The 25,964-nt window shown below is 33.6% G+C and overlaps 1 protein-coding gene and 1 long non-coding RNA gene across 4 annotated transcripts in view; one reads left to right on the forward strand and one right to left on the reverse strand.

The window, feature by feature from the left end:
• Positions 1-25,577, forward strand: part of Ctdspl2 (CTD small phosphatase like 2) — a 77,068-nt gene extending 51,491 nt beyond the window's left edge. For all 3 annotated transcript variants that reach the window (XM_071608210.1, XM_071608209.1, XM_027925910.2), the window contains 6 exons: positions 2,618-2,704; positions 14,759-14,821; positions 14,926-15,005; positions 18,780-18,906; positions 20,498-20,593; positions 22,521-25,577. In XM_071608210.1, the coding sequence (XP_071464311.1) occupies positions 2,618-2,704; positions 14,759-14,821; positions 14,926-15,005; positions 18,780-18,906; positions 20,498-20,593; positions 22,521-22,586 (519 nt within the window). In that variant the 3' untranslated portion in view covers positions 22,587-25,577. The remainder of the gene's footprint in view (positions 1-2,617; positions 2,705-14,758; positions 14,822-14,925; positions 15,006-18,779; positions 18,907-20,497; positions 20,594-22,520) is intronic.
• The window catches only part of LOC139704721 (uncharacterized), a 43,533-nt gene that overhangs the window by 4,756 nt on the left and 12,813 nt on the right, over positions 1-25,964 (reverse strand). The window lies entirely within an intron of this gene.

Consider the following 25,964-nt stretch of genomic DNA (forward strand, 5'->3'; position numbering starts at 1 on the left):
GAGACTGCGTCAGGAATCCCAGTTCGAGGTCAGCCTCAGCAACTTAGCAAGACCTTGTCTCTAAACAAAAAATTTTAAAAGGGATGGGGACAGGGGCTGGGGAATATAGCTCAGTTGGTAGAGTGCTTGCCTAGCGTGCACAAAGCCCTGGGTTTAATCCCCAGCACCACCAAAACAAACAAATAAACAACAGAAGGAACAGAGACATAGCCCTCTCCCCCAAAAAAAGGTTTTTTCATGAAGTGTCAAAAGCATAATCTCTTAATGCTGGTGATGAAAGATTTTAATATGTTCTAAATGTGATTTAAAAATTTGTATTTTAAGAGCCAGGCATGGGCTACTAGGGAGGCTGAGGCAAGAGGATCACTTTAGCCTAGGAGTTCAAGGTTAGCCTGGGCAACAGAGCAGGACCACCATCTTTAAAAAAACAAAAACCCCCAAACCTATCTATTTTAGAGTACTAGAAAAGCTAGTAAAACAGAATATTTCATTTATTTTGCTAATACAATTTAATATGTAGTCATCACATTTACTATCTGCTTACATACATTTTCATGATATTTAGAAGCAATAAAAAGAGAAAGATGTATTTTTGAATTATGATTCATTTAGATTTGATATGCAAGTTAAAGATGAAAATGAAAAAGATTTTACTATTAGGAGCTGATGTGGTTATGATATTAAGTTTTCCCACATTATTTTGGCTTCAGTGTAAAAGAAAGATTGAGCATAAATAATCTTAGAGAACTAGATGGAGAATGATCAGATCTTAATAGGCTATAGTTGAAGCAGTAGAATTAGTTATGATTCATTTATAGGAAAGAGAAATCATTTTCTTTTAAGAATAGTTTGTATTTCAAGTGACATCGAACAATTTACAGTGACTTCCAGGGTAAATGATTGAGAACCATTCTGAAACTATAGAAGGACTGTGATTTATTAACCATGCCTGTAAAGGGCACAAAACAGTGGAGAGTAGCATGCCAATTATTACTTTAGACAGTTTTGTCTATAAAAAGAAATAGAAAAACATGCATTTTATGAGATACTGAAAAATGATGACTATTCCTTCAGTATTTGTTTAAAAATTTGAAGTGTGATGGTAAATCATATACAATCATAGAAGTAAAGCTTTGCTGCAGTTGGGTACAATGAATCAAATGCATTCTGCTGTCATATATATCTAATTTAAATAAATAAATAAAAATTTAAAAAGAATACATTTTCTTAAGATGCTAACAGCAATACCTTGAAATGTGTGCTGTGTTAAGCATGTACTTTTTGCCTTCTCATAGTTTATCTTTTTTTGTTGTTGTTTTGTTTTTAGTTGTAGATGGACATGGTATCTTTATTTTTGCTTATTTATTTTTATGTGGTGCTGAGGATTGAACCCAGTGCCTCACATGGGCTAGGCAAGCGCTCTGCCACTGAGCTACAACCCTAGCTCTCATTGTTTAACTTTTAAGTTAAAAAAAAAAAAAACACTAGTGCTGGGGCTGGGGCTCAGTAGCAGAGTGCTTGCCTAGCCCATGTGAGGCTAGTTAATAAGATGTGGAATCACAAACTTTGATCATTGTTGTTTAATTTTAATTGATGTTAACCCATTTGGCTCATTGGCCCAGAAATGGAATACCTACAAAAACTTGAATTGAGCAACAAATATACCACTTATGGTAACTTTGACATAATATTTGAAATTTTGTTTTCAGAGATGAAAACTTGGAACTTGATAGTTAATAAACACATTGAAAATTTAGAGGGTAGTCATTAGTAGCTTTTTTTGTTGTTGTTGTTAAATGCTTTCGTTAATACTAACAGAAGGTTTGTTTTTTGTTTTTTGTTTTTTGAAGCATTCAAGATTTAAGGAATGTAAATATTTGCATCTATCTTACATTGAACAATCCTTACTTTCTTATTCTCTTAATGAGAAAACAGGATTTGGGAATAAAAGATGACAAGTTTTCATTGCCTGCTATTTAGTTACATAATGTGGATGAAATGTATTCATGATAAAAACATCTATTTCTAAAGTAAGATTCTTTATATATAGTTTGACGATAAGGAGCTATATGAAATATATATGTATTTGTGTGTGTGTGTGTGTGTGTGTAGAGAGAGACAGACTTCTATAGGTATATATATAGATAGAGATATACATACATATTTAAAAAAATAGATTTTAAACTTGCATTTGCTAATTATATTAAGAAAAAAACGTGTTTTCTAACAAAGTTGGCAGCTGCAGAACTCAGAGCAGTGGTTATCAAACTTAAGCATGCATCAGAATTTCCTGAATTGCTTTTTAAAACAAAGATTGCTAAGGCCCTCCGCCCCCTGAGTTTATGAACCTTCAGAAATAGAGCTGGAGAATTTTGTTTGCATTTGTTACTAGTTTCCAGATGTTGCTGATGCCTTTTATTGGTCCAGGAACTGCACTTGAAAACTATTGACTTTAGAAAATCTTATCTTAATAATAATGTATTATATACATAAAATTCCACATATGAAATAGATGCCTTAATAAATGTTTTGGGTAGTCATTACTACATAAAATTATCATTTGAAGGGTTTTTAAAAATCTTATTTCATTTATTGAATATGTGTTTTTTATTTTAAGGATGAAACACTAGTGCATTGTAGCCTAAATGAGCTAGAAGATGCAGCACTTACTTTTCCAGTCCTTTTCCAAGATGTCATTTATCAGGTAATTTTTAAATTTTTAACTTGATTTTTGGTCTGTTAGGGTAACATTCTGAGTTTTAAAAAAAAAATTTTTTTTGTGTGTGTGTGTTTGATGTTCAATGTGTTTTTCTATAGACTTTCTGATTGATTTCATCAATATTTTAGTGGCCTATTAACACAAAGTACCATCATGTTAGATAGTTACATAAAACAACATTAATTTGTTACCAAAAAAATACTAACTTTTTTTACCCAGTGATGTCTGCTAGATTTGTAATTTATTTGCCAGCAGGTGGAGGCAGGAGCACTGACATAGTTCCCCAAGAGGACTTTGCTAGGTTAACACCTGGTGTTTTTTCAAAAATTCAATTAATAAAAAGAAAACTCATTCCTTGTTGGTCGTTTTATTTCCTATAGTAATGTGTGCAAAATTGTAGTTTGTTAGATCTACTTTATGTTAATCACAGAATTCCAGGACACTCTTCTAGTGTGGGTATAAACATTTCTCTCATCTGTGCTGATGGACAGGTAACAGTGCAAAATATATATATCATTAAGATTTCACCATGGATTATATGTGTTGGCAAAATTTTTTTTTATTTTAAGATTCTCTCTATTTTAAGAGTGAATTAATTAAATAAGCAAATATACTTGCAAAACTGCAAAGTACCTTTTTATGATGGCAGTTGTATTATTAATTAGCATTAACTTTATATGTACTATATGTTGAAAGATGGGGGAAGTGTTAAAGAGTTTGTAGTCTTTCAAGAGGAAGCCAACCCGGATTAAAAATTCACGGATCATTTACCATGTAGATAATGAAAAGGTCTTTATGGTTGTTTATGTGCTCTTAATAGGCAGTTATAATGTGGTCATAGTTTTCTTGGCTGATTTTAGTTGCTATCTCATAGGAATCATGAAATTCCTCAGCTATATAGAAGTTTGTGCTTCAGGGCTACTTTACCAAATACTTCATCTGGTAATGAATCATAAGAAGATTTATTTTTGCAGTAATTGTCAGGTCTAATTTAACCTAGATAGGTGTTACAGGTGTGATAATACCTGAATACCATATATACCTTCCTTTTATGTAAACTGATTTAAGTCCTGGTATATAATCAGAGGATGAGCAAAATATGCATAAAAATGGGATTTTAAGATCTTTCTGTTCCTTTTGAATTGGTTATTGGTTTCAGGCAAATCTTTTTTTAAGACATTATACATTGCTTTTGTTTAGGTGGACTTCAAGGACAGTAGTCATATGGCACATACATATAAGTATAGCAACAACTTAAGTTTTCTCTTTTTAGCTTAATAACCTTGTTGGTGTTTTGTTGGTTTTTTTTTCTTTCTTTCTTTTTTTTTTTTTTTTTGGTAAGATTGCACAGTGGCTTTAGCGGTTTGAATTTGGAAGGGAAAGCTATTTGAAAAATAGGTAAATAATGATTTTTAGATGACTCATTAAGCTTCTAGATTTGAAATTTATTTCATACAGATAGATGGCTTTTGGTCTGTTTAGGTAGTATTGATAGTGAAATAAGAAACCTGGAAAGGAGATAATTTGGTTCTTTTCAGTATGATCATATAATTGAACTTTTTTCTTATTTCCACCATTTCTGCTTTAACTCTTCTTTTTAAAAGTTCTTATTTCATGTGGATCTGGATAGTTGTTGTGGTTTGAATAAAAGGCTTATAGGAGTACATATGACTAATAGTTTAAAAAATTATGTATGTACTGAATGTCTCTGTGGAATTCTAAGAAATATTTTTTGTTATATATTTTTAGTTACACTTTCTGAAATTGAAAAATAAATAATCTAAATAACAATGAGCAGGAAGTTTGAATCTTAGAAGCTATAGAGATTATTGAATTTTAATATTACGACTAATTTACTACATCAAGGACAGGGTTTAGTTCCCCTTTCGTAAATTTTTGAGGATGTCCATAGTTATCATTGGGTACATTCCTTTGGATTTCTGGTGTTGGTATGGCCATTCTGTCTGCTTTTTTAAAATAACTGAAGAAATCTTTGGGTTAGGGTTCCCCCAGTTTTTTCAGACCAGCAAGCTCCCTTTAAACAGGGAATGATGTCTTTTAAAATTTCAGTGGTGTTGTCTCCATCTACTGGCAAAGAAGAAATATACACAAGGGTCTGAGATGATCTAAGAGATTTTGGAGAAACCACATTATTAGGTAAGATGTAACTTACATATTTAACCACTGTACTGTAATGTGGCCCACTTAAAGGTAGAAACCTGTAAAGTACTGTATATACTCTTATTTAAAGAATACCTTATTGAGGTAAAATTTAAATGACATAAAATTAACCCTTTTTCAGTAAATAGTTACCTGGCAGTTATCTGTTTCCTCTTTAATATGTCAGTTCCATAGCATTTACACCCACATGCATGCATGTGCACATGCACACACTCAAACATATACTCTCAGTTAAAATAGGATCAACTTATCTAGGCCAGATAAAGCATCCTATTGGGACTTCTATTTTCTTTTTGTGGTAAGTTTGTTATGGTTTACCTAATTTTAATTCTACATTTTCTTTCATTTCAAAACAATTAAATGTAAATATATCTTAATAATTGTCTGTATCAGGAGTTGGCAAACTTCCATAAAGGGCCAGTAATAAATATTTTAGGTTTTGTATGTCTGTTGCAGCTACTATTTCTGCCATTACAACATGAAAGTAGCCAGAAACAAAAAGTATGGCTGTATTCCAGTAAAACTTTATTTATAAAAATATACTTATGCTGGATTTGGCCAGTTGGCCTGTATACTGACCCATGGTATAATAATTATGAGAGTATATACAGTAAATTTACATATTGAGATTCTAAGTGGAAGCAAGTAATCAAATGTTCATCAAAATTCTTGTTACTGTATATAAAAATTTTAAAATAGATCCACAGAAATCTGGTTGTGGGCTTTTCTAGTTGGATTTTTTTTTTTTTTTTCCTTAGATCAAAACTTGAGGGAATTTTTGAGGTAGTCACTACTGAACATTTAAAGATTGCCTGACTCATACTACTCGTCTTTTGATTGATAAGTTTATTCAACTTGGTTAATATAGGTCTTAGAATTCTTTCGCAGGTAGATTATTGAATTCTAAATTTAGTATTACTTTAATTCCATTTGTCAGGGGATAAAAACATAAATGATCCATCCAGAGTAAAAGTTAATATATGTTATTACTGACACTATACAAAATAGACAGATTATAGTTTGTATTCATGGAGAAAAGTCACTTGCAAGAACTGACCTTTTCAAATGAGGATATGGCACTCACAAAGGCAAAGTGTGTACAGAATTTTGTTTGAATTGGTATTTTTTAAAATCTTTTCCTAAAAGTTTGTTTTATAATTAGTTATTGGGAAAACATTTATTCATAAAATGGTTCAAATACATGTGATACCTGGAAAAACAAGTGCCTGATCACTTCCAGTGCACATGTTTAATCTTTATATTTTGTTTATATTGACACATTATCAGGAAATCCATCTCATGGTGTTACTTAGTTAAGAGGTCTCCACTGTATTTAGTTTCTGTTCCTGCAGATCCACCAATTCAAGACTCTAGGTCATCTCACTCCCTCTTCCATCCAGAAGATGACTTCTATCCACAAGCAGGACTGAATCAAAAGACATTTTTCACTTAGCTCTTGAGCTGAAACACCTCCTCAATGACCTTCCTCTGTCTCCATCAAGAACTGGAGCTCAGTTTTTTGAAGATGTAATAGAGCTATTCAGCCCAAACGTGGCTGATTGAAGACAAAAAGAAGATACCTCATATGTTTGACCACAGTGCAGACAAACGTAACTGTGCTGTCCAACTCCTCATTGTGTAAAGTATGGCAGGGGCAATTGATTTTTGACTCTGTTCACCAATAAGACTTTAGCCAGTCAGTGGCTTTTGAAGATCAGTCAAATCAACAAAACTTTGGGTCAGCTGTCCAGAAATCAGATTGTGGTAAGCACTCAAGGAGAGATAGGACCCTGTAGGGAGCTACTTTTAAAGGATGCTTTGTTTTATGCTAGAGATGGCTTTTATGGGAAAAGTTGAAGGGACAGGTGGGTGGAGAACTTCATGATTAGCAAAACTTAGCCTTTTCTTATTTTTAGTGTCTTGGAAATCTTACAGTTTAGGATGATTTTCATACCATGGAACAAGAGAAATAGAGCTTTAGTGGCTTCTGTCTCTTCTCTGCAGCCTTTCATAGAAAAGTCAGATTTGTTTTTTCTTCATAAATGGAAAAAATCATTTAAATGAAGAACTTTGTAGTAAATACCTAGTTTAATTTTGTCTTCTCCCTAATTCTGACTTAATAGAGTCATTTTGTTGAGTTTCATAAAGCATAATTTTGTTAAATAATTTAAAGTAGTATTTCACTGGGAACAGTGGTGCATATCTGTAATTCTAGTAACTCAAGAGGTTGAGGAAGGATTACAAGTTTGAGGCTAGCTTTGGCAGTTTAGTGAACCCCTACCTCAAAATAAAATAAAAAGGGGCTGAGGATGTAACAAGTTTAATCTCTGTTATCCCTACCCCAAAAGTAGTATATGTATTTGTGCCTTAAATATAACATTTGGAGTCATGGATACTTATTATTTGAGGATAATATTTTAGCTGATGAGTAATAGTATTTCAGTAATTAATTGCAAATATTAAAATTAAAAATTCTATTTTTAGTAGTATTTTAATAATTTTAAAGCAACTTTCCCATCCTTATAAGTATGGTTAGTCATTTGGTACTAATTTTTTCATCCTAATTATTAATTTACAGGTTTTAAAAGATACAAATAAAACTTTAGTTTTCTTGGTTTTGTTGTTTTTGTTTACCATCCCCCCTACCAATCCACAATTGAATTCAGATGTGCTATACTACTGAGCTACCTTCCCAGCCCTTTTATTTTGAGAAGGGGTCTTACTAAGTGTCATGGCTGGCCTAGAACTTGCAGTTCCTTCTGCCTCAGCTTCCTGAATTGCTGGAATTATAGGCGTGTGCCACCATGACCAGCTAAACAGTTCTTATTGAATAGCTGAAGATGTTCTATATATTTAGAAGTGATGACAATTGATTACTAAGCATATTAAACTAGACGCTTCATTCCCTTTCAAATTTAGAGTTCAATTTTTAGAATAAATGTTTTTGCTTTACTTTTGTTTTTAAAAATACTAACTTAAAGAGCAAAAAATTATGAAAAAATTGTATAAATTTTTAACGTAATGCAGTATTGTATCAAACAAACTTGATTTGAAAGAAATAATCCAAAAAATACTAAACTTAATATAAACACATCAAAAGTTTAAATATGTATATAAAATAAAATAGCCCAGTTTTTACTTGCATTATGCTTCATCAAAACTTCAATATTTCACCCATACTAATACTTTAATATATTAATACTTTATTTCATTTGGACTCTAAAAAAATTCCTATTCAAATTGATTTCTATTTTTATTGTTATAGTATTTACCTGTTCATCCCTAGATTCACCCAGCTACACATATTGTATTCATTTACCTCTTATTTTTGGAAATTTGTTAAGCAAAAGATGACTTAAATAACTCAATGGGTATGAAGTTGAGGTCTCCACAGGGGCTACCTGAGCAGTCTTCTTTGCTTGGAGAAGGTTTGGGTTTTATCTCTATGCTCTGATATTGATGCTAAGAATGCTTTTTAAACTTTTGACATTTAAAGATTTTTTTTTTTTTTTTTTGGTTATTGAGAAAAGATTTAAACTCTTTGTAGTATAGATAGAATACTTAACTGTAGGTATCGAAGAACTTGTATACTATACTGAAATGATGATCTTTGGGAGACTACATAGTTAAGAGTTACAAGTTTGAAGAAAGATGGTTGATGGAAATATTAACTCTGTTAAATAGGTAAACTATCAACTCACAGTCATTACTTTCCCTCTTCCACAAGGCTCTTTACATTGAGGTTGTTTATGTTCTGCCCCATAGAATCACATTTATTCCAGCTATTTTTTATGACTCATGACTTTTAAACAATGAAGTAGATAATACTAATAACTAATAGCTGTTGGCACTTTAAATATTATGGGCAATATTCCAAATACTTTAAATTATTAATTTACTTAATTTATCTAATCCTATGATAATAAATATTCTTATTTAGTAGTATGAGGTAGGTACTATTACTATATGCATTTCATAGATGAAGAAAACAGGTTTACTGATGACTTAAAAAACTGGCAGAGCCATGTTTTTCTGTGTATATTCTACTACTCTTCAGTTAATGTAACATTTCATTCTTTATTTGGTGGGGGGGGGCGGTCCAGGGATTGAACTCAGGGGCCCTCAACCACCAAGCCATATTCCCAGCCCTGTTTTGTATTTTATTTAGAGACAGGGTCTCACTGAGTTGTTAAGCACCTTGCTGTTGCTGAGGCTGGCTTTGAACTAGAGATTCCTGCCTCAGCATCCTGTGCTGCTGGGATTACAGGTGTGCGCCACCAAACCCGGCTCATGAATAACTTTTCTAATAAGTAAATATAATCATTTTTCTTCTCTGCTCTGGGTAAAATCTAATTTTTTCACTGTCCCATAGTGCCCTGGGATCTGGTTGTCACCCCTGTGCACATATACCCATACCCACCATCTCTCCATCCCATCCTTTGCGTAGCTTAATCTATAGCCATTTTGAACTACTGCCTCTCCCTGAATCTGACATGCTCCTTCAAGCCTTCCTGCCTTTGTATATGCCATTTCCTTCCATGCTGCTGGGTCATTCTTAATAATACCCAGCATTGTACATTTTGCTTTAATTCTTTATTTTAGTCATAGATGGACATAATACATTTTATTTTGATTACTTTTTTTACGTAGTGCTAAGGATCAAACCCAGTGCCTCACACAATTGGCAAGTGCCCTTCTGCTTTAATTCTTAGTGATGATAAGAAATAGCACTCATTAATGATCATCTTTTAAAGGAAAATGGATGTCATACTTTTAAGCGGATGAATTCTACCAAATTTTTCTTTTTTTGTGCTAGGGATAGAACCCAGGCCACTCTATCCTAGAGCTATACCATCAGCTTCTGAATCGATTGGTTTTTAAACTGATTGCTATAATGTAAATAAGTTCAAAGGATATTATGGGAAAAGTATCAAAGACATTTCCCTTTTGATGTCGGGCCATATTGTCCAAGCTTTAGTGCCGTTTCCTAAAAAGACTTACATAAAATATTAACCATTTGCTAAGAGTTTGAAATTGCCTATCTTTGAGTAGTGTTTTTTGTATTTTGTTTTTGATCATATTATTATGATAAAAGATTACAGTTTGATAAAGCAATACAAATAACTTGATTAAATTTAAACATTTTTTAAAAATTTTTTTAGTTGTAGATGAACACAAAGACTTTTATTTTATTTTATTTTTATGTGGTGCTTGGGGATAAAACCCAGGTGCCTCGTGCATGCTACGCAAGCACTCTACCACTGGGTCAGAACCCCAGCCTGAATTTAAACATACCACACAATATTTTTAACCAATTTATAAGTGGGTTTCTAGTTATGTATTTTGCATTTCTGACATTTCTTTAAAATGTAAATTAAATATATAGTTATATCACAATAAAGAAAGGACTGAAATTATAAATTAACATTTTGGTTTTTTTTTTCCATTTTAAAATAACTTAGATTTCTTGAGGTATAATTTATATACCATTGGATTTCTATTTAAATGACTACGTTTTGTTTAGTCTAGTTCTGTTAACCTAAAGTTTAGTACTACATATTTACAATTGGGAAATTCTCATTGTCTTAACTACCAAATAAAGTGCAGGATGTGAAGTATTGTTCATTCCAAGTAGTATCAATGAACTGTTAATGTAATGTTCTTTCTTTGTATATTCATTGCTTTTTAAACTTTTGACATTTAAAAAAAAATTTATTATTGAGAAAAGATTTAAACTCTTTGTAGTATAGATAGAAACTGTAGGTTTCGAAGAACTTGTATACTAGACTGAAATGATCTTTTGCTCTTTGGGAGACTACATAGTTAAGAGTCACAAGTTTGAAGAAAGATGGTTGATGGAAAATGGGAAGTAGGCAGTTCAGAACAGGAATCTTCATATGATAGTAAAGTTAGAAGAAAAATAGATCTAAAGGCACCTTGTGGAATAGATATTGAAGCATTTGTCTACGTGTGTATATATATATTTGTGTATCTTAACATAGTAAGTAATGATATTCTCAAGAATTAAACTCTTTTGCTGGGTGCTGTGGGGTATCCTGGCACAGGCCTATAATCCCAGCAGCAGGAGGTCAAAGCCATCCTTAGCAATTAAGCAAGACCCTAAACAATGTAGAGAGATCCTATCTCAAAAAATAAACAAAAGTCCTAGAGATTTGGCTCAGTGGTAAAGTGCTTTTGGGTTCAATCCTCCTCGCCCCCCCCCCCAAAAAAAATAACAACACAAATTAAGCTCTTGATTTTATACATACTCTGTATCTGCAGGATAATACATAGCGCTTCTTGTATGTATTTCTGGTCACATTTATCTTTAATATACAAAAGACTTAGGCCCTGCTGGCCTATTTCTACTTCTGAGATCTTACCTTTGTATCACATGGTCCTAACTTCAGACCTACTCGTTATTTTGACCTTTCTACATTCTTTTTTTCGCTACTCAGTCTATCCTGAAGCACTTTTCTGTTCAAATGGTGAATCTATTCTGATAGGAACTTTAGTCAAGTTTTTCTTCCTCTTTTCATGTTAAAGAAACTCTCTAGCAATATATTCCTCTGTGTGTAGTGCTACCTTTCATTCTCAGTAAATAAACACATTTTCAAAGCAAACTCAAATTTATTTTCTAATACTGGAGTGCTGTACTTCTGGGTTATATCCTTAACCTCCCTTCCATCCTCCTAGGACACAGGGTCTCTCTAAGTTGCCAAGGCTGGTCTTGAACTTGCTGTCTTCCTGCCTCGGCCTCCTGAGTTTCTGGGATTAGAGATGTGTGCTGCCAGCAAGCACTGTCAAATTTTAAGTTGTGTGTTGGGGATTCATGCCCTGTATGCATACGGGGCATTAGTCCCTGGGTTCTCTCCCCAGAACCACAGAAGGGGTTTAAAAAAAATTCTAAAAAAAAATTTTATTTTCATTATATATATAAATATAATAATGACAGGTTGGGGTTGTGGCTCAGTGGCAGAGCGCTTGCCTAGCATGTGTGAGGCACCGGGTTCGATTCTTAGCACCACGTATCAATAAATAAAATAAAGGTTCATTGACAACTAAAAAATTTTTTTAAAAAAATAATGAAAATAATAGAATGCATAATGAAGGATGAATCGTTGACCTAATTGGGAAGTTGTTGGAAGTTGTGGAATATCACTTAATTTGGTTTTGTTTTGGTTTGGAGGGAGTTGGGGGAGTATTCCTCTGCAATGGAAGTGTGTTGTGTACAGAGGAAACAAATCTCAAATGTCAGAACCCTGTTTTTCTTACTTGACTATATTGAGCAAGTGATAATGAGGATGTTAGAAAAAAAGTTTGCCAGTGAAATGTAATTTTTTGCCTTAACAAACAAATAAGATTATGTTTGGTTTTCAATCCAGGCTCCAAACCTGGATATTCAAAATATACCAGATAATTTTGAAATATTAATATTATTTAGAAGAGCAAGTATAGCTGGGCACAGTGGTGCACACCTATAATCCTGGCAACTAGGGAGGCAGGAAGATTGCAGGTTCAAAGCCAGTTTCGGCAACTCAGTGAGGCCCTTAAGCAACTTGGTGAGACCCTCAAAATAAAAAGGCTTGGGGATGTGGCTCAGTGGCTAAGGGCCTCTGGGTTCAATCCCTGGTACCAAAAAAGAAAGAGGAAGAGGTGCAACTATAGTTAACTTTTTTTGTTTGTTTTTTTAATGCCTTATCACAAATAAGTGATTGGATATTGAGAATTTGGTTATTTTTATCTGCTTGGGGATGGGGTGTGTATGGCTCACTTTGGTTTTGATTAGTCTTGAAATTTAGATGAAATGCCTAAATAGTGGGATTAAAAATAAGTATATCATTTTAGAGATTAGAACAGAGTGATATTATTATAGAATAACAAACAGTTATACAAACAGTTGTATAGTCGTGTAGGATTGCTTCTATTTGTCTATATTGCCTAACTTTAAAGAGTTGCATTTCACTTGATTTTTGTCACATGCCTACTATATATTTAGCATTGTTTTGTGCTGGTAATCCCAGAGACTCAGGAGGCTGAGATAGGAGAATCACAAGTTTGGGGCTACCCTCAGATATTTAGGAAGGCTCTAAGCAACTTCACAAGACCTTGTTTCCATAATTAAAAAATAAAAAGGGTTAGGGATATGACTCACTGGTTTAAGCATCTCTAGGTTCATTCCCTGGTACAAAAATTGGTAGACTGGGTAGTGAAAAAAAGAATGTAGAAAGGACATCCCTACCTCTGAGAAGTCCTTTGCATGATTCCCCTTTTACCCCTGCTTTGCCATAAAACATTTCCCAGAACTGGGATTTTTGTTGTCTTGGGAACATTTTTTGTGTAGATGCCTGAACTAAACTCCACTAAGCCTAAATTTGATTTGTAGCCACCGAAGGCCCCAAAAGTGGGGGATACTGGGGATTGAACTCAGGGGTACTGGATCATTGAATCACATCCCCAGCCCTAGTTTGTATTTTATTTAGAAACGGGGTCTCACTGAGTTGCTTAGCACCTCTATATTGCTGAGGCTGGCTTTGACCTCTTCTTGATCCTCCTGTCTCTGCCTCCTGGGCTGCTGGGCACCATAGGCCTTTTTAAGGGAGAAAAAAAAAAAATCAGAATGCACGGAATCTGGTTCAATAAATATTCATTATGGTATATGTAGTTAATGTTACCTTTCAGTAGAGTACAAAATTTTTCTTTTTATAAACATCAAAAAATGAATACAATTTAGAGAAATCACAATCTTTTGTAAGTAGTGTTAGGTGGTTCATGGTTTTATATTTCTCTGCTTTTTGAGTATTAAGTATGTTACAAGAGCAACAGTAAATGTAAGTAAGAAGCCAGACACAGAATAATAAAATAGCTGGGCGTGGTGGCACATACGTGTAATCCCAGCAGCTCAGGAGATTAAGGTAGGAGGATCATGAGTTTAAAGCCAGCCTCAGCAAAAAAGTGGCTAGGATTACGGTTCAGTGGTTAAACAACCCTGGGAGTTCAATCCCAGTACCAAAAAAAGAAAGTAAGAAAATACACATAAGGTAGCTATTTGGTTACTATAGTGTTTCCTGATATTGAGTAGTAGGTTTTGAGAACTGGTATGTGTGTATGTGTAAGTTGTAGATGGACACAATATATATTTATTTTTATGTGGCACTGAGGGTTGAACCCAGTACTCACGTGTGCTAGGCAAGCGCTCTACCACTGAGCTACAACCCCAGCCTGAGAAATGGTGTTTTAATCTGAAATAGCCCAGTGGCACTAATTTATATGCTATATCTAAATCATTAAATGTAGAAGAGCAATTCTGATTTCCAAAAAAATGGTTATTTAAGCCCACCAGTCCAGATATTCCTTCTTGAATATTGTTTGCCTTAATAAAAATTTTAAATAGATTTTAACAGGTGATAATTGTTGAGAAGAAATTCTGAATAATTATTGAGGAAGGTCATTGAGACAGGTCAGCTAGATATGGACATACAACTTGCCTAATAATTGGATGGATGCTACCTGGCTGGAAGATGGAGCTGATTGGTGGATCAAATTCCCAGAGGGGAGCTCTCTACTTTTAGTTTAAATGTCTGTTAAAATTATATTCTGATGAAGAACTTTTACATTGTATGCTTTTATATAACTATCAAAAATGAAGTGATCACCAGTGATGATGATTATTCCACTAAAAGATTAAGTGGTTTCTTATATGTGAAATATATTTGGTTTGAGTGGTACTTAGTAAATATTTCTACTCCAAAATATGAAACTTTTAATCATATCAAAAGTTAGACCACAACAGATATTAAAAATAAGTGGTTTTATTTTTTTTTTATTTGCTGAAAACTTATCTTTGCATTTCTTTAGGTTTATGTGAGATTAAGACCATTCTTCAGGGAATTCCTGGAACGAATGTCTCAGATGTATGAGGTAAATGTGCTGAGCCTAATTACATACGTATTTTCATTTTATTCAATATAGTACCCATATTTAGATCATGTATAATGATTCCTTCTTTTCCCCTGAATTTGTAGATCATTCTTTTTACTGCTTCTAAGAAGGTGTATGCAGACAAGTTACTGAACATACTAGACCCTAAAAAGCAACTGGTCAGGTAAATTTAATTAAGAAATAGTGGAAATGTCTGTCACACTGATCTATGAAATTATGATGATTCTATTTAATTTTAATAGCCATTTTCAGTTGGCTATATAGAGATTTACTATGTTGAATGGCAAAAATAAATGAATTTTCTTAAGCCCCAAAATTCTTAGAGTTCCTAACCATAACTCCAGACAGACGTTCTTTCTAAAGGATACGAAGACCAAATGTATTTATTCAATGTGACATCTATATCCTCATTTCTTTTGGGATGGGGGAATGGGGGGTTGTGTTGAATTTTCCACTGTGAGCATGATGTTTGACCTTATTTTTCTGAGAGAATGCATGTTGTATTCCTTTTTTAATGGCATAAACGAGTTGATGTTAACAGAAATGATCAAATTGAACTCTTGTGTTTTTTCAAGAGCAAATTTATCTTCCATGGAATGAAAATGATACATAAATTTAATTGGAAATGAAAGTTGGTTTAGTCAGGGCTGGGGATGTGACTCAGTGGCAGAGCACATGCAAACAAAATTTTGATTTAGTTACTCAGGTAACTAAACTTCTGGTTCATGTGCCTGAACCAGAAGATGGCATGCATTCCTGGTTAGGCCAGGGGTACATTGGGTGATTTTTAAAACATTTTGAAAATCAGTTTAATTATTTCTGTCATCTGAAGTGAGACTTCAGTTAAGACTGCAACAATCTTGTTGCATCCTTTAAGATATAGGAGTTAGGGGCTGGGGTGATAGCTCAGTAGTAGAGTGTTTGCCTAGCATGTGTGAGGCACTGGGTTCGATCCCTGGCACCACATAAAAATAAGCAAATAAAATAAAGGTATTATGTCCGTCTCTAATAAAAAAATTAAAAAGATATAGGAGTAAGTCTTTTGAATTTTTTACCAAGAGTGGAGATGACACAGAAGGCTCATAAAAGCTTTAATAGCTAAGTATTAATTTTCTTGAGCACTTTGTCCCATATTGTCTTCATGAAAAAACCTAAACTTAATTTTCTGCTGTTAATGATTCCTTTATTATTGAGTGGTTACAACTATACAGAAAGGTTTTTTCTAATGTCCTCATTTCAGGGTTTTTCCTTCTATATAAAACTATTGTTTTTTAATCTAAAGGATCAGCTGGAGACATACACTTGAGAAATAGTATTTTCTATTCACAAAAGTATATTGTAATTTATGCTCATTTTACCTGATTTTAATAAATGTATAAAAATGATTTTGTTTTGATGACTTCATTCATTCTAAAGATTTCTGTTCAGCGTGTATAATGTTCTATGAAACAATGATAAGCAACATAAACCTTTGGAGTTTTCATTATGCTATTACATTGTTATAAATTAACATCCTTTTTAAAAATTAGCTTTAAAAAAATCAACATATTGGGGAGTATAAATTTGTTTCCTCTAGTTGTAATTTTGAAAAAATTTGACCAGAAGAACATTTTGAATAGTAGATTTGAATAGAATGCTATGGGGAATTCACCTTTAGAGACAGTGGGGTAGACTGAAAATTCCTGTAATCTCTGAATCCCATTAATTCAAATGCAGATTTGTTGACATGGAAGATCTGCTATTAAATGAGTGGCACAAGTAGATTTTTCTTAAACTGGAAATTCCTACTCTTGGTCCTCAGATTCCTGGAGAGTTTATAAGTGTAATTAAAGTAACCATAGTGTCATGTTCATTTGTCTTTTGTATTAGTGCATTTGGCACTGTTGGCAAAAGAGACATCAACACAGTGACTTGGGATTACAGGCTGTGCCTGCCTCTCCAATTTCCATTATCTGAATGTCTATAGAAGTAAAATATTTGCTGTCATTTTTCCAAAGTAGAATTGTCTTTAAACCTTTTAGAGCAGATGATGATTTGAGTAATTAAAATGGGGTATGTGTATATAAGTTTATTTTTGTTGAGCTGTGACAGATTTTGTGGGTAGAAAATACTCCCCCCCCCCCCGAAATTGCATAATTAAAAATACAGGTATGAGGGGAGGGAGAGGAAAAGAGGCAGGTAGGAGTGATGATGGAATGAATTAGACATTATTACCATAAGTACATGTATAAGACATGAATAATATGAAAATACTTTGTATAAAATCAGTATCTTGAAAAATTGTGCTTTATGTATGTAATATAAAATAAATTTCATTCTGCCATCAAGTATAACAAATCAGAATTTTTAAAAATGGCCATACTAAAAAAAAAAAAAAAAAAAAAAAGCCTATAAGCAACAAAGTGATTTCTCAGTACCCACATATTTTCAGTTTATGAGCTTTATTTATATAGTCCCTCTGATCTTCATTTTGAACCTGTACATTCTTGCTTTATACAAAATTTTTTTAGCTTAGGAGTATGGCTTCCCCACTTATAGTATATCAGAAACAAAGGGCAAACCCATTAAAATCAGCAAGTCTCAACTGATGGTCATATTACGATGCAGGATGCAGGGAAACAGAAAAGACTCAAGTACAACAAATAAACAAACATTGTAGTAGCTTAGGGTCATTTTGTATTGGGGCAAGTGGCCATCTCCACATTCATATTGGAAAACACTTCTCTATTACAGCTCTGCAGGGTAGTAAATAGACTGTTCATAGCATTCACCCCCAGTAGTCAAACAATAAAAAGAAACCTCTGCTGAAGAGGCAAAGACGCATTCAATGTATTTTAGAAACATTTTCAAATAAAATCGTTGAAATAAAAAAAGCAATACAGGTATGAGTAGTCCCTATTTCCTGAGAAATTGTTTATAGGAGTTAAGAAACAAGGAAAGACAAAGTGTCAATTATTAAGGTATACAGTGATGGAGTGTTTCAAGGTGAAAAAGTCAGTATTATCAATTATTAGTAATGTAAGAGATTAATATTTTGAAGGTTAATGGAGATTGTATAAGTAGTATTTAAGTATTATTATAAAAGCTTTACTAGCTTTTTAAAATAATGTGGCATTAAAGAGCCAAAAATCAGTGAAACATCAGTTTATAATACGTAAATCTGAATTTTACCATTTAATTCAGTCCCTTATTAAATAGCCACACACACACACACACACACACACACACACACACACACACTCACTCTAAAAGAAATAGGGGTGTTTAGGAAAAGTTGAAATGATGGAATGTTTTGGCCTCAGCAGCACGTTTTCTCGAAAACTAAAAAAAAAAACAATCATTTTTTTAAGATGCCAACACAAAAACATTCCTTCTTATATTTTCTATTCTGGCATGTACAGGGATAGGGAGGCTGTGTGGTCTACTGGTTAGAGCAAAGGACTGGGAGCCAGGAGGATCCTGGGTTCCAATGCGGGGCTAACCACTGACTTATGTGACTTTGGGAAGTCACTTGACCTCCTTGTGCCTCAGTCAACCATCTGGAAAATTGGTTAAAAAGCAAGACCTCGCTGACAACCAGATGCTGCATCTGAACTGAGCTTTCCTGGGTAAATAAATTACAAAAACAATTTAGAATTTTTAATTCCCCTTTATAATTTAATGTTTTTGGATAACCCCAAGTTCTTTAAGGAATGGCAATATTGGGTTGTAAGGTTTCAATAATTGCTAAGTTTTTTTTTTTTTTTTTTTTTATAAAACTGTAGCCCAAAGCTTAGGCCCAGTATTATATTCGAATTTCCTTAGTGAGAGAAAATAATAAGGCTTATTCTGTAAAGCCTATGGTATATGTATGTGTACATGTTTCAGTATGTGAAGTACTTTTTAAAAGGGATTTTTGTTTTTTGTTTTTTTAATTTTCTTTTATTTTTGTGTCTAGGCACCGACTTTTCCGTGAACATTGTGTTTGTGTACAAGGAAACTATATAAAGGACTTAAATATCCTTGGAAGGGATCTTTCAAAAACTATAATAATTGACAACTCACCACAAGCCTTTGCATATCAGGTAGGAAGAGGATTGCTAAACAAACTCAGATTGGAAAAAATACAATGAAGAAAAATTACTGCCAAAAAGAATATGATGTGGGGAAAAACAATTTTCACTGGTGGAATTTTCCGGTTTTATGTGTCATCTTTTGTAATTAGAAATGCCAAAAATAATGAATTTGAGTAGTAAATCTGAATCTGAATAAGGAGGAGCTATAAGATAGTACATCATTTAATAACACTTACCAGTAATTAAACCAATAATTGTAAGCATGTTGAGAATTATAATAGGCCTAATGACCTTGTTGTTGTAGACTACTTGCTATAACGTTCTGAACTATTAAGACTATTTTGTCAACATAATTGTATCCTTCCTTAATGTTTCTTAGAACAAACAAGTAAACATGAATCATCCTTGCAAGATATATTTTATACTATGGATATGTCCGTGTGGTATGATATCTGAGGTTCGATTTGCAATAAATCAGTGCCGAATCAGAGTCAGGGGTAGCTAGAACAAGATTGTCCCTTAACTTCTGTCTCACAATGCCCATAGTAAGAAAAGGGGGGCAAAATTATATGGCATTGAAGTGTGTTCATTTGGTGGGGGATTTGCACAATTTCAGCATAAACCACTGAGTTACATACCCAGTCCAAGTCCCTACCTTTTTATTTGCTTATATTTTAAAATGTGACTTTAAGCTGGGCTTTGTGGTACATATCTGGAGTCCCAGCAGCTTGAGAGGCTCAGGCAGGTTGATTGCAGGTTCCAGACCAATCTGGACCTGTCTCAAAATTAAAAAAAAAAAAGGCTGGGAGTGATGGTGGTGCTGGGGTGTATCTCAGTGGTAAAGCACCCCTGGGTTCAATCTCAAATACCACAGAAAAATAAGTTCTTAAGAATTTTAGCCACGTGTAGTGGTGCTTACCTGTAGTCCTATCTCATCAGGTGGGGGATTTCTTGAACCCAGTAGTTTGAAACCAGCCCGAGCAACAGCAAAATGTCATCGCAACAAAATGAACTGAAGATGTAGCTCTAGTAGATAGAACTTATGTTGAGAATAGAAAAATGGTAGCTAGGCATGATGGCGTGTGCCTATAGTCACAGCTACTCAGGAGGCTGAGGCATGACATAGTCCCTTGTTAAAAAAAACATATTATGTGTTTATGTATATACACACACACACAGTGTCTGTCTCTGTCTGACAATGTTCTCTTTTTAGATTGGCAATATCTCTTTATTCATAATGCCTACCACTGTACTAGTGGTAACTATTGTGTAAGTGCATAAAGGAATGTTTTTAGTTATGTTAATGGTCTTTGCAAAACTTGATTTAATGAAACTTAAACTTGTTAGCTTTATATTCACTGAGAAGAAAAATGATGCTGAAAAACTTCAGGTTTTAGTTTATTCCTTCTATCTCTTGTACTATTGAGTTGACAAAACTCTGGTAGCATTTCTTTTCAAAGGAACTTTTAAATCATGTTTCCTTGAATCTATTGTTTCTTCTTTAAAAAAAAAAAACAAACAAACTTTTCCATACTAGGCAAAATGTAAGTATGTCCATACCGTTACTCTTAAGGATTTACTTACTTATTTATCATTTTAGCTTTCTAATGGAATCCCTATAGAAAGCTGGTTTATGGATAAAAATGACAATGAACTCCTAAAATTGATTCCATTTCTGGAGAAGCTTGTAGAACTGGTAAGTATAATTTATTGTTTTTTTTTGGTCAACTATGTGGAAATCTCTTGCTTTGTGTGTACTGGTTTTTAAAAGTTAACTGCTGAGAGATTAGGGGAAAGTTTCAAAAAGATTGAGGATTTTTTAACGTTTTTAATAAACTTTTTAAAAATGTACAGCAGAGGGGCTGGGGTTGTGGCTTGGTGGTAGAACGCTTGCCTAGCATGTGTGAGGCACTGAGTGTGATTCACAGCACCACATATAAATAAATGAATAAAATAAGGTCCATCAACGTCTAAAGAAATAGTTTTTAAAAATCTACAGCAGAAATCAGTTAGGCTTAGTCTTATAATCAAATAAAAGATACTCTGTATTATCTAGCATGCACAAGGCTCTGAGTTTAATTCCCCATAGAACTCCCCTCCAAAGGAAAAAACAAAACAAAAACATACGCCATATTCTATATTACAACTTACATTTGTATACTGAAGAGGCAAAGTGTCTATGTGGCTCTTTTACACTCCTTTCTAATAAAGTATACAAAAACAGATACCAAGAATGCTATCGGGGGCCTTGATGGCAAAATGAGTGGACTAGGCTTTGGTCTGTGAATTAGGACTTCAGAGATGCAGGTAAATCCTATAGATCAGGAATAGCTCCAGGGAGCCAAAAATATGGTTTTAATTTATCCTCACATCTGTTCATGTTAAGAGTAGCAGGTATAGACATGGAAACTTCCCTAAAAACTACTCTATTTCCCGGAGTTGGATGAGCTAGACTCTCACTGAACAAGTGAGGACAGAAGGGAAACCTCTAGAGTGGCTTGAGAGTCACTAGGTGAACACATGTGGGCAGATCCCAGAGGCTAGTTGTGATTTAGGGAAGAGAGGAAGGAGTCTTTTAAGTTCTGTCATCACCTGTAACAGTCAAGGTTCACAGCTGCATGGCAGATGTGTGAGATCTCAGCAGGTGGGGGTTAAAGAAAGTCCCTCTATACAAAATTGGTATTCAAGGGAAATTAATCAGTGACCAGTAAATTGGCCCAAAGGATTAGGGGAAGATCTTTAATGGAAGGGAAGAGAGAAGAGATACATCACAGAAACAAATGGAAAGTCCCAGACCACTGAGGAGACCAAGGACAAGGAGAGGGCTCTCCCTCCTCAATAGGTTTTGGCAAAGAATTATAGGACTGGAGTTAGAATGCAGTGATGTAGAATCTCACCTGGAGTTCTGAACCCCAGACTTCACTGCCCACCATTGGTCTCTATGAGCATTTTCCCCCCAGTAGTGGGGACTGAACCCAGGGGAATTCTGCCACTGGACTACTGCCACAGGGTCTTACTGAGTTGCCCAGCTGGCCTCTAACTTTTGATCTCCTGCCTCATCCTCCCAAGTATTGCACCAGTCAATTTTAAGAGGAAAGTAAGATTTAATGGCTTAATCCTCTCATCTATCTTACAAGTTAACTGTATCTGTGTTATATTTCTGTACAATAATCCTTTGAAGTCCATCCAGAATTGGTTCTAGGATCTCCTGTTGATATCAAAATCTGCTTAAGTCCCTTATATAATATGAAGTAGTATTGCCATATAACGTATACACATCCAATAAACTTTAAATTATCTCTGGATTACTTATAAGACCTAATACAATGTAAATAAATATTTGTTATACTGTATTATTTAGTAATTAAGACAGGGGAAAACTCTATATATGTTCGGTACACATGCAGTTTTTTCCTGAATGTTTTTGATCCAAGGATGGTTGAGTGTACAGCTGTGGAACCAGTGGCTATAGAAGGCTGACTGTATTTGGCGAGCAAAATAATGTAAATCATGAAATTAAATAGTACATTTCCTCTGCAGAGTAAAGCTGTTTTAATGTTATAAGGATCATATCTTTGAAATTATGTAGCTTTTTAAAAAAGGTCTCTTTTTTTTCCACACAGAATGAAGATGTCCGACCTCACATCAGAGACAGATTTCGCTTGCATGATTTGCTGCCCCCAGATTAAGTACAAAGACTTGTCAAATCACTGAAGGGGGAGAGAATGCAGGACCCTTTTGGACTGAAACAAAAACATTGCCATTACTGTTGAAATTTTGCATTTTTGTACCCCGTCTTGCTTTTCTTATCTTTGGTGCCCAATAATAATCAAGGGTTACAGAAAGAGACTATCTATCTCAGATTGAATACATACAGTAGGTAGGCTAAAACAGAAGAGTCTTTAGAACTAGTGCAACTCCAGTGAAATTTTTTTATGTACAGGACATCTGCAGTTTATAAAGAATTCTGTTTCTGCCACCAGCAGTTTGACCTGTAGTTACACAGGATTTTATGATAATAACAGAGATGAAAATGGACTTTTATTTTCTCTCTGTTTGGTGCTCTAAGTGGGTTTGTAGCCACTTTTCTGTTACTTTATGATTCTCATTTCAACAGGAATGGCCAGTAAAAGTTGTTTTATTTTTTCCTGTTAAGGTTTATAACCTTTTTACATTTTTGACCTGTATTAGATTAGAATTTCATTATGCATTCCTTTTAGTTGAGGCGCTTCATAGTTTTCTGGAAATAGTCAGTTTTTAGTTTTTTTATTATACATTTGAATGGCCGTTTTCCTGCTTTGTCTGCCTGCATATTGTATATTTGTTTAAAAATATTCTCTACTTTTAGTCCATGTAAGTTTCATTTAAAAAGACATGCATTTATATTTTGTTTCTGTAATATTCTACTGTAGGTGAAATCTTTTTAAAAATCAAGAGACTGGGTAGATAAGAATATATATGATGACTAATATTCAAAAGATTTAAACCATTGTGATGGCGTGTATTCCCAAATGGTAATATCTTGCAACGGCACACAGATTTAATGGATAAAGGTATACCTCAGACTTCACTGTGCTCACCAATCTTTGAGGAGAAAAGTTTAGTCACCTGTTGGGCTTGATTTAGTTACTGCTGCCTTTGGTTTTCTCCAGGAATGAAGTATGCAGCACAGTGACTCAGTATTTTTAGTTACTTTGCATGGGCTGGTAGTACCTCTGTTATGCTCTCAGTTACAATCAGTTTAAAACTCTGTGTAACAGTCTTGGTACCTAACAGTAGCTATGCATAATCCTGTGGCACAGTACACTCCCAAGCCACCAATGCAGTTAATAGGCTCTCATAGTGGTTTTCTATGCTATATGAAAATAGTCTTCAAGCCTTGGTTCTCTAATGCAGCTACCACAAGAGGTTGATATTTTTATAGTGGTGTGTAATCTCCTGTTCGGGAGGCTTTTTATGGAAGGTAGAATTTGTAAAAGTTAGTATGCTTTGCCTCTCAACTGCATTAACATACCACAGGCTTAGACTGTTTTTGTGTAAAGGATGTCAAAGAACGGCACTTTTTCTAAAGAGAAGTTTGATATTTTGTATGCTTGTTAAGAAAGTACAGTATTGGAAATTAAAGGTGGACAACTGATAATTGAGGAGTATGTCAGTTAATTTTTTATGTATATTACCTGTTTACTTGTACAACTTATTGTACAAATTACATGCAGCTTCATTTTCAAATGAATCCTTAAAATAAGGAAATCTTTTTAGGAAAACATTTAATTTTTGTATTTTTGATTTTAAAAGGCATGAGTTATGTCAGTTTTCAGTGTATTAATGAAGATTTTAACTTTTCATCAGGTTGAGTGTTTTCTTACTATATTATCTGTTGTGTATGTAGTTAGCATATTGTGTCACTGAACTGTTTAAAATCTAGCATGTAGAGCAAGCCTGTTTTGTGGAAAATCCTTATTCATTAAAAAAAATAATCATGGCAGATTTTCTGCAAAAAAAAAAAAAAAGCAAAAGCATTTGCAATTCAGATTTTTTTTTTTAATTTAAAGAAAGGTATTTTGCTTGTAGGAAAAAATACTACAGATTCGTTTTAATGAGAATCTTTGAAATGTATTTATCTTTAGGGCATCTGGGCATCTTTATGCTGTTTGTCTTATGTCTTTCTTGAAATAAAATGTACATACGTTACCTTTACATATGCTCTTGCGCAAAATTGTGAACCTAGTTACATTTCTCCCTGCTCCCTTCTTTTTTATGCTCAAACAGCAAAACCCAAAACATAAATAAGATCTGAACTTTCAGCCTACATCGTATTTGCTGAAAGCTGTTCTGATTAAATACAGTCCCAAAGGGCCTTCCCATAACTGAAAGGGAAATGTAAGCACCTATACCACTGTGCCTCTGTGCACTTTAATAATAAAAAGCAACTTTTAAATTATCTTTTATTAATGGTAAAGTCCTTTTCAATCCCATGCTAGGAGTATTCTTTTATATCAGCTGATAAACAAATCAAGCATAACAAGCTTCTGTAAAGCTAAATAAGGGCAATTTTATATGGCCAGAGAACATTTCTTTAGACCAAATTAATATATTATTTCTTCATCACTTTATTTGGGTAATTTTAAAGTTGTTAGTACAAAATTTAAAATCTCCCCATTACCTTTTTTATCTGTTAATGGATATTTAACACTTCCATTTAGTTAATGGGAGGTGTGTATTTTTTTAATTGAGATGTGCCAGCCCATCAGCTCACACGGGAAACAAAATCTTAAAATCTAATTGTAGTGAATGCAGGAGAGAGATGGGTCCATGATGACACACAGCAAAAGTGACCTATGCACACATTACAACTCTGAAGTACATAAGAAAATTGTGCTATTTTCAGTGATAAATATCTGACTTTTAAGACATTCTTTTAAATATTTGTTGTCATTGTTAGGCTGTTTTAATTAGTTGTTTTTAAAATTCCATGTAATATATGTATCCCTAATCAGATTTATCACAATATTTCTTCTTGGATCCTAAAAGAACTGATGACAGTTCGTAATCATAAATTGTTTTATATTAGCTAGTCGGAATATTTATTTACCCAGTGGCTTTACCTGCTTCCCAAAATTGATTTGGGATTTGTTGGAAGAAGCATTGTATAACTTCTATAAACAGCTATTTGCTTGTAACTGTTGGTGAAATGGATGTGTACATTGTTTATATATATTTATATATATATATATATATATATATATATATATATATATATATATATATGGTTTATGTGTAAATTATATATATATATAAATATATATATATAAATATATATATATATATTTATATATATATTTCTCTGGCTTTCTTTTTTTAAAAAAATAGGGTTAACAATTTTTTTTTGAAGTTATCTTTGGCCAATGACTTTTGCAACTAGATATTACTTTCATTCGACCTTCTAAAGATGTTCGCTTCTCATTATTTTGTTGTCAATTGCCTGAAAAACAGAAGACTTCATCTCATCAAGGAAGAAAACATTTCATTATGCCTACAGATCTTTCCAGCGAGCACAAAATTCTTCA

Source organism: Marmota flaviventris, chromosome 2, assembly GCF_047511675.1.
Source record: "Marmota flaviventris isolate mMarFla1 chromosome 2, mMarFla1.hap1, whole genome shotgun sequence".
In the NCBI taxonomy this organism is placed as follows: domain Eukaryota; kingdom Metazoa; phylum Chordata; class Mammalia; order Rodentia; family Sciuridae; genus Marmota; species Marmota flaviventris.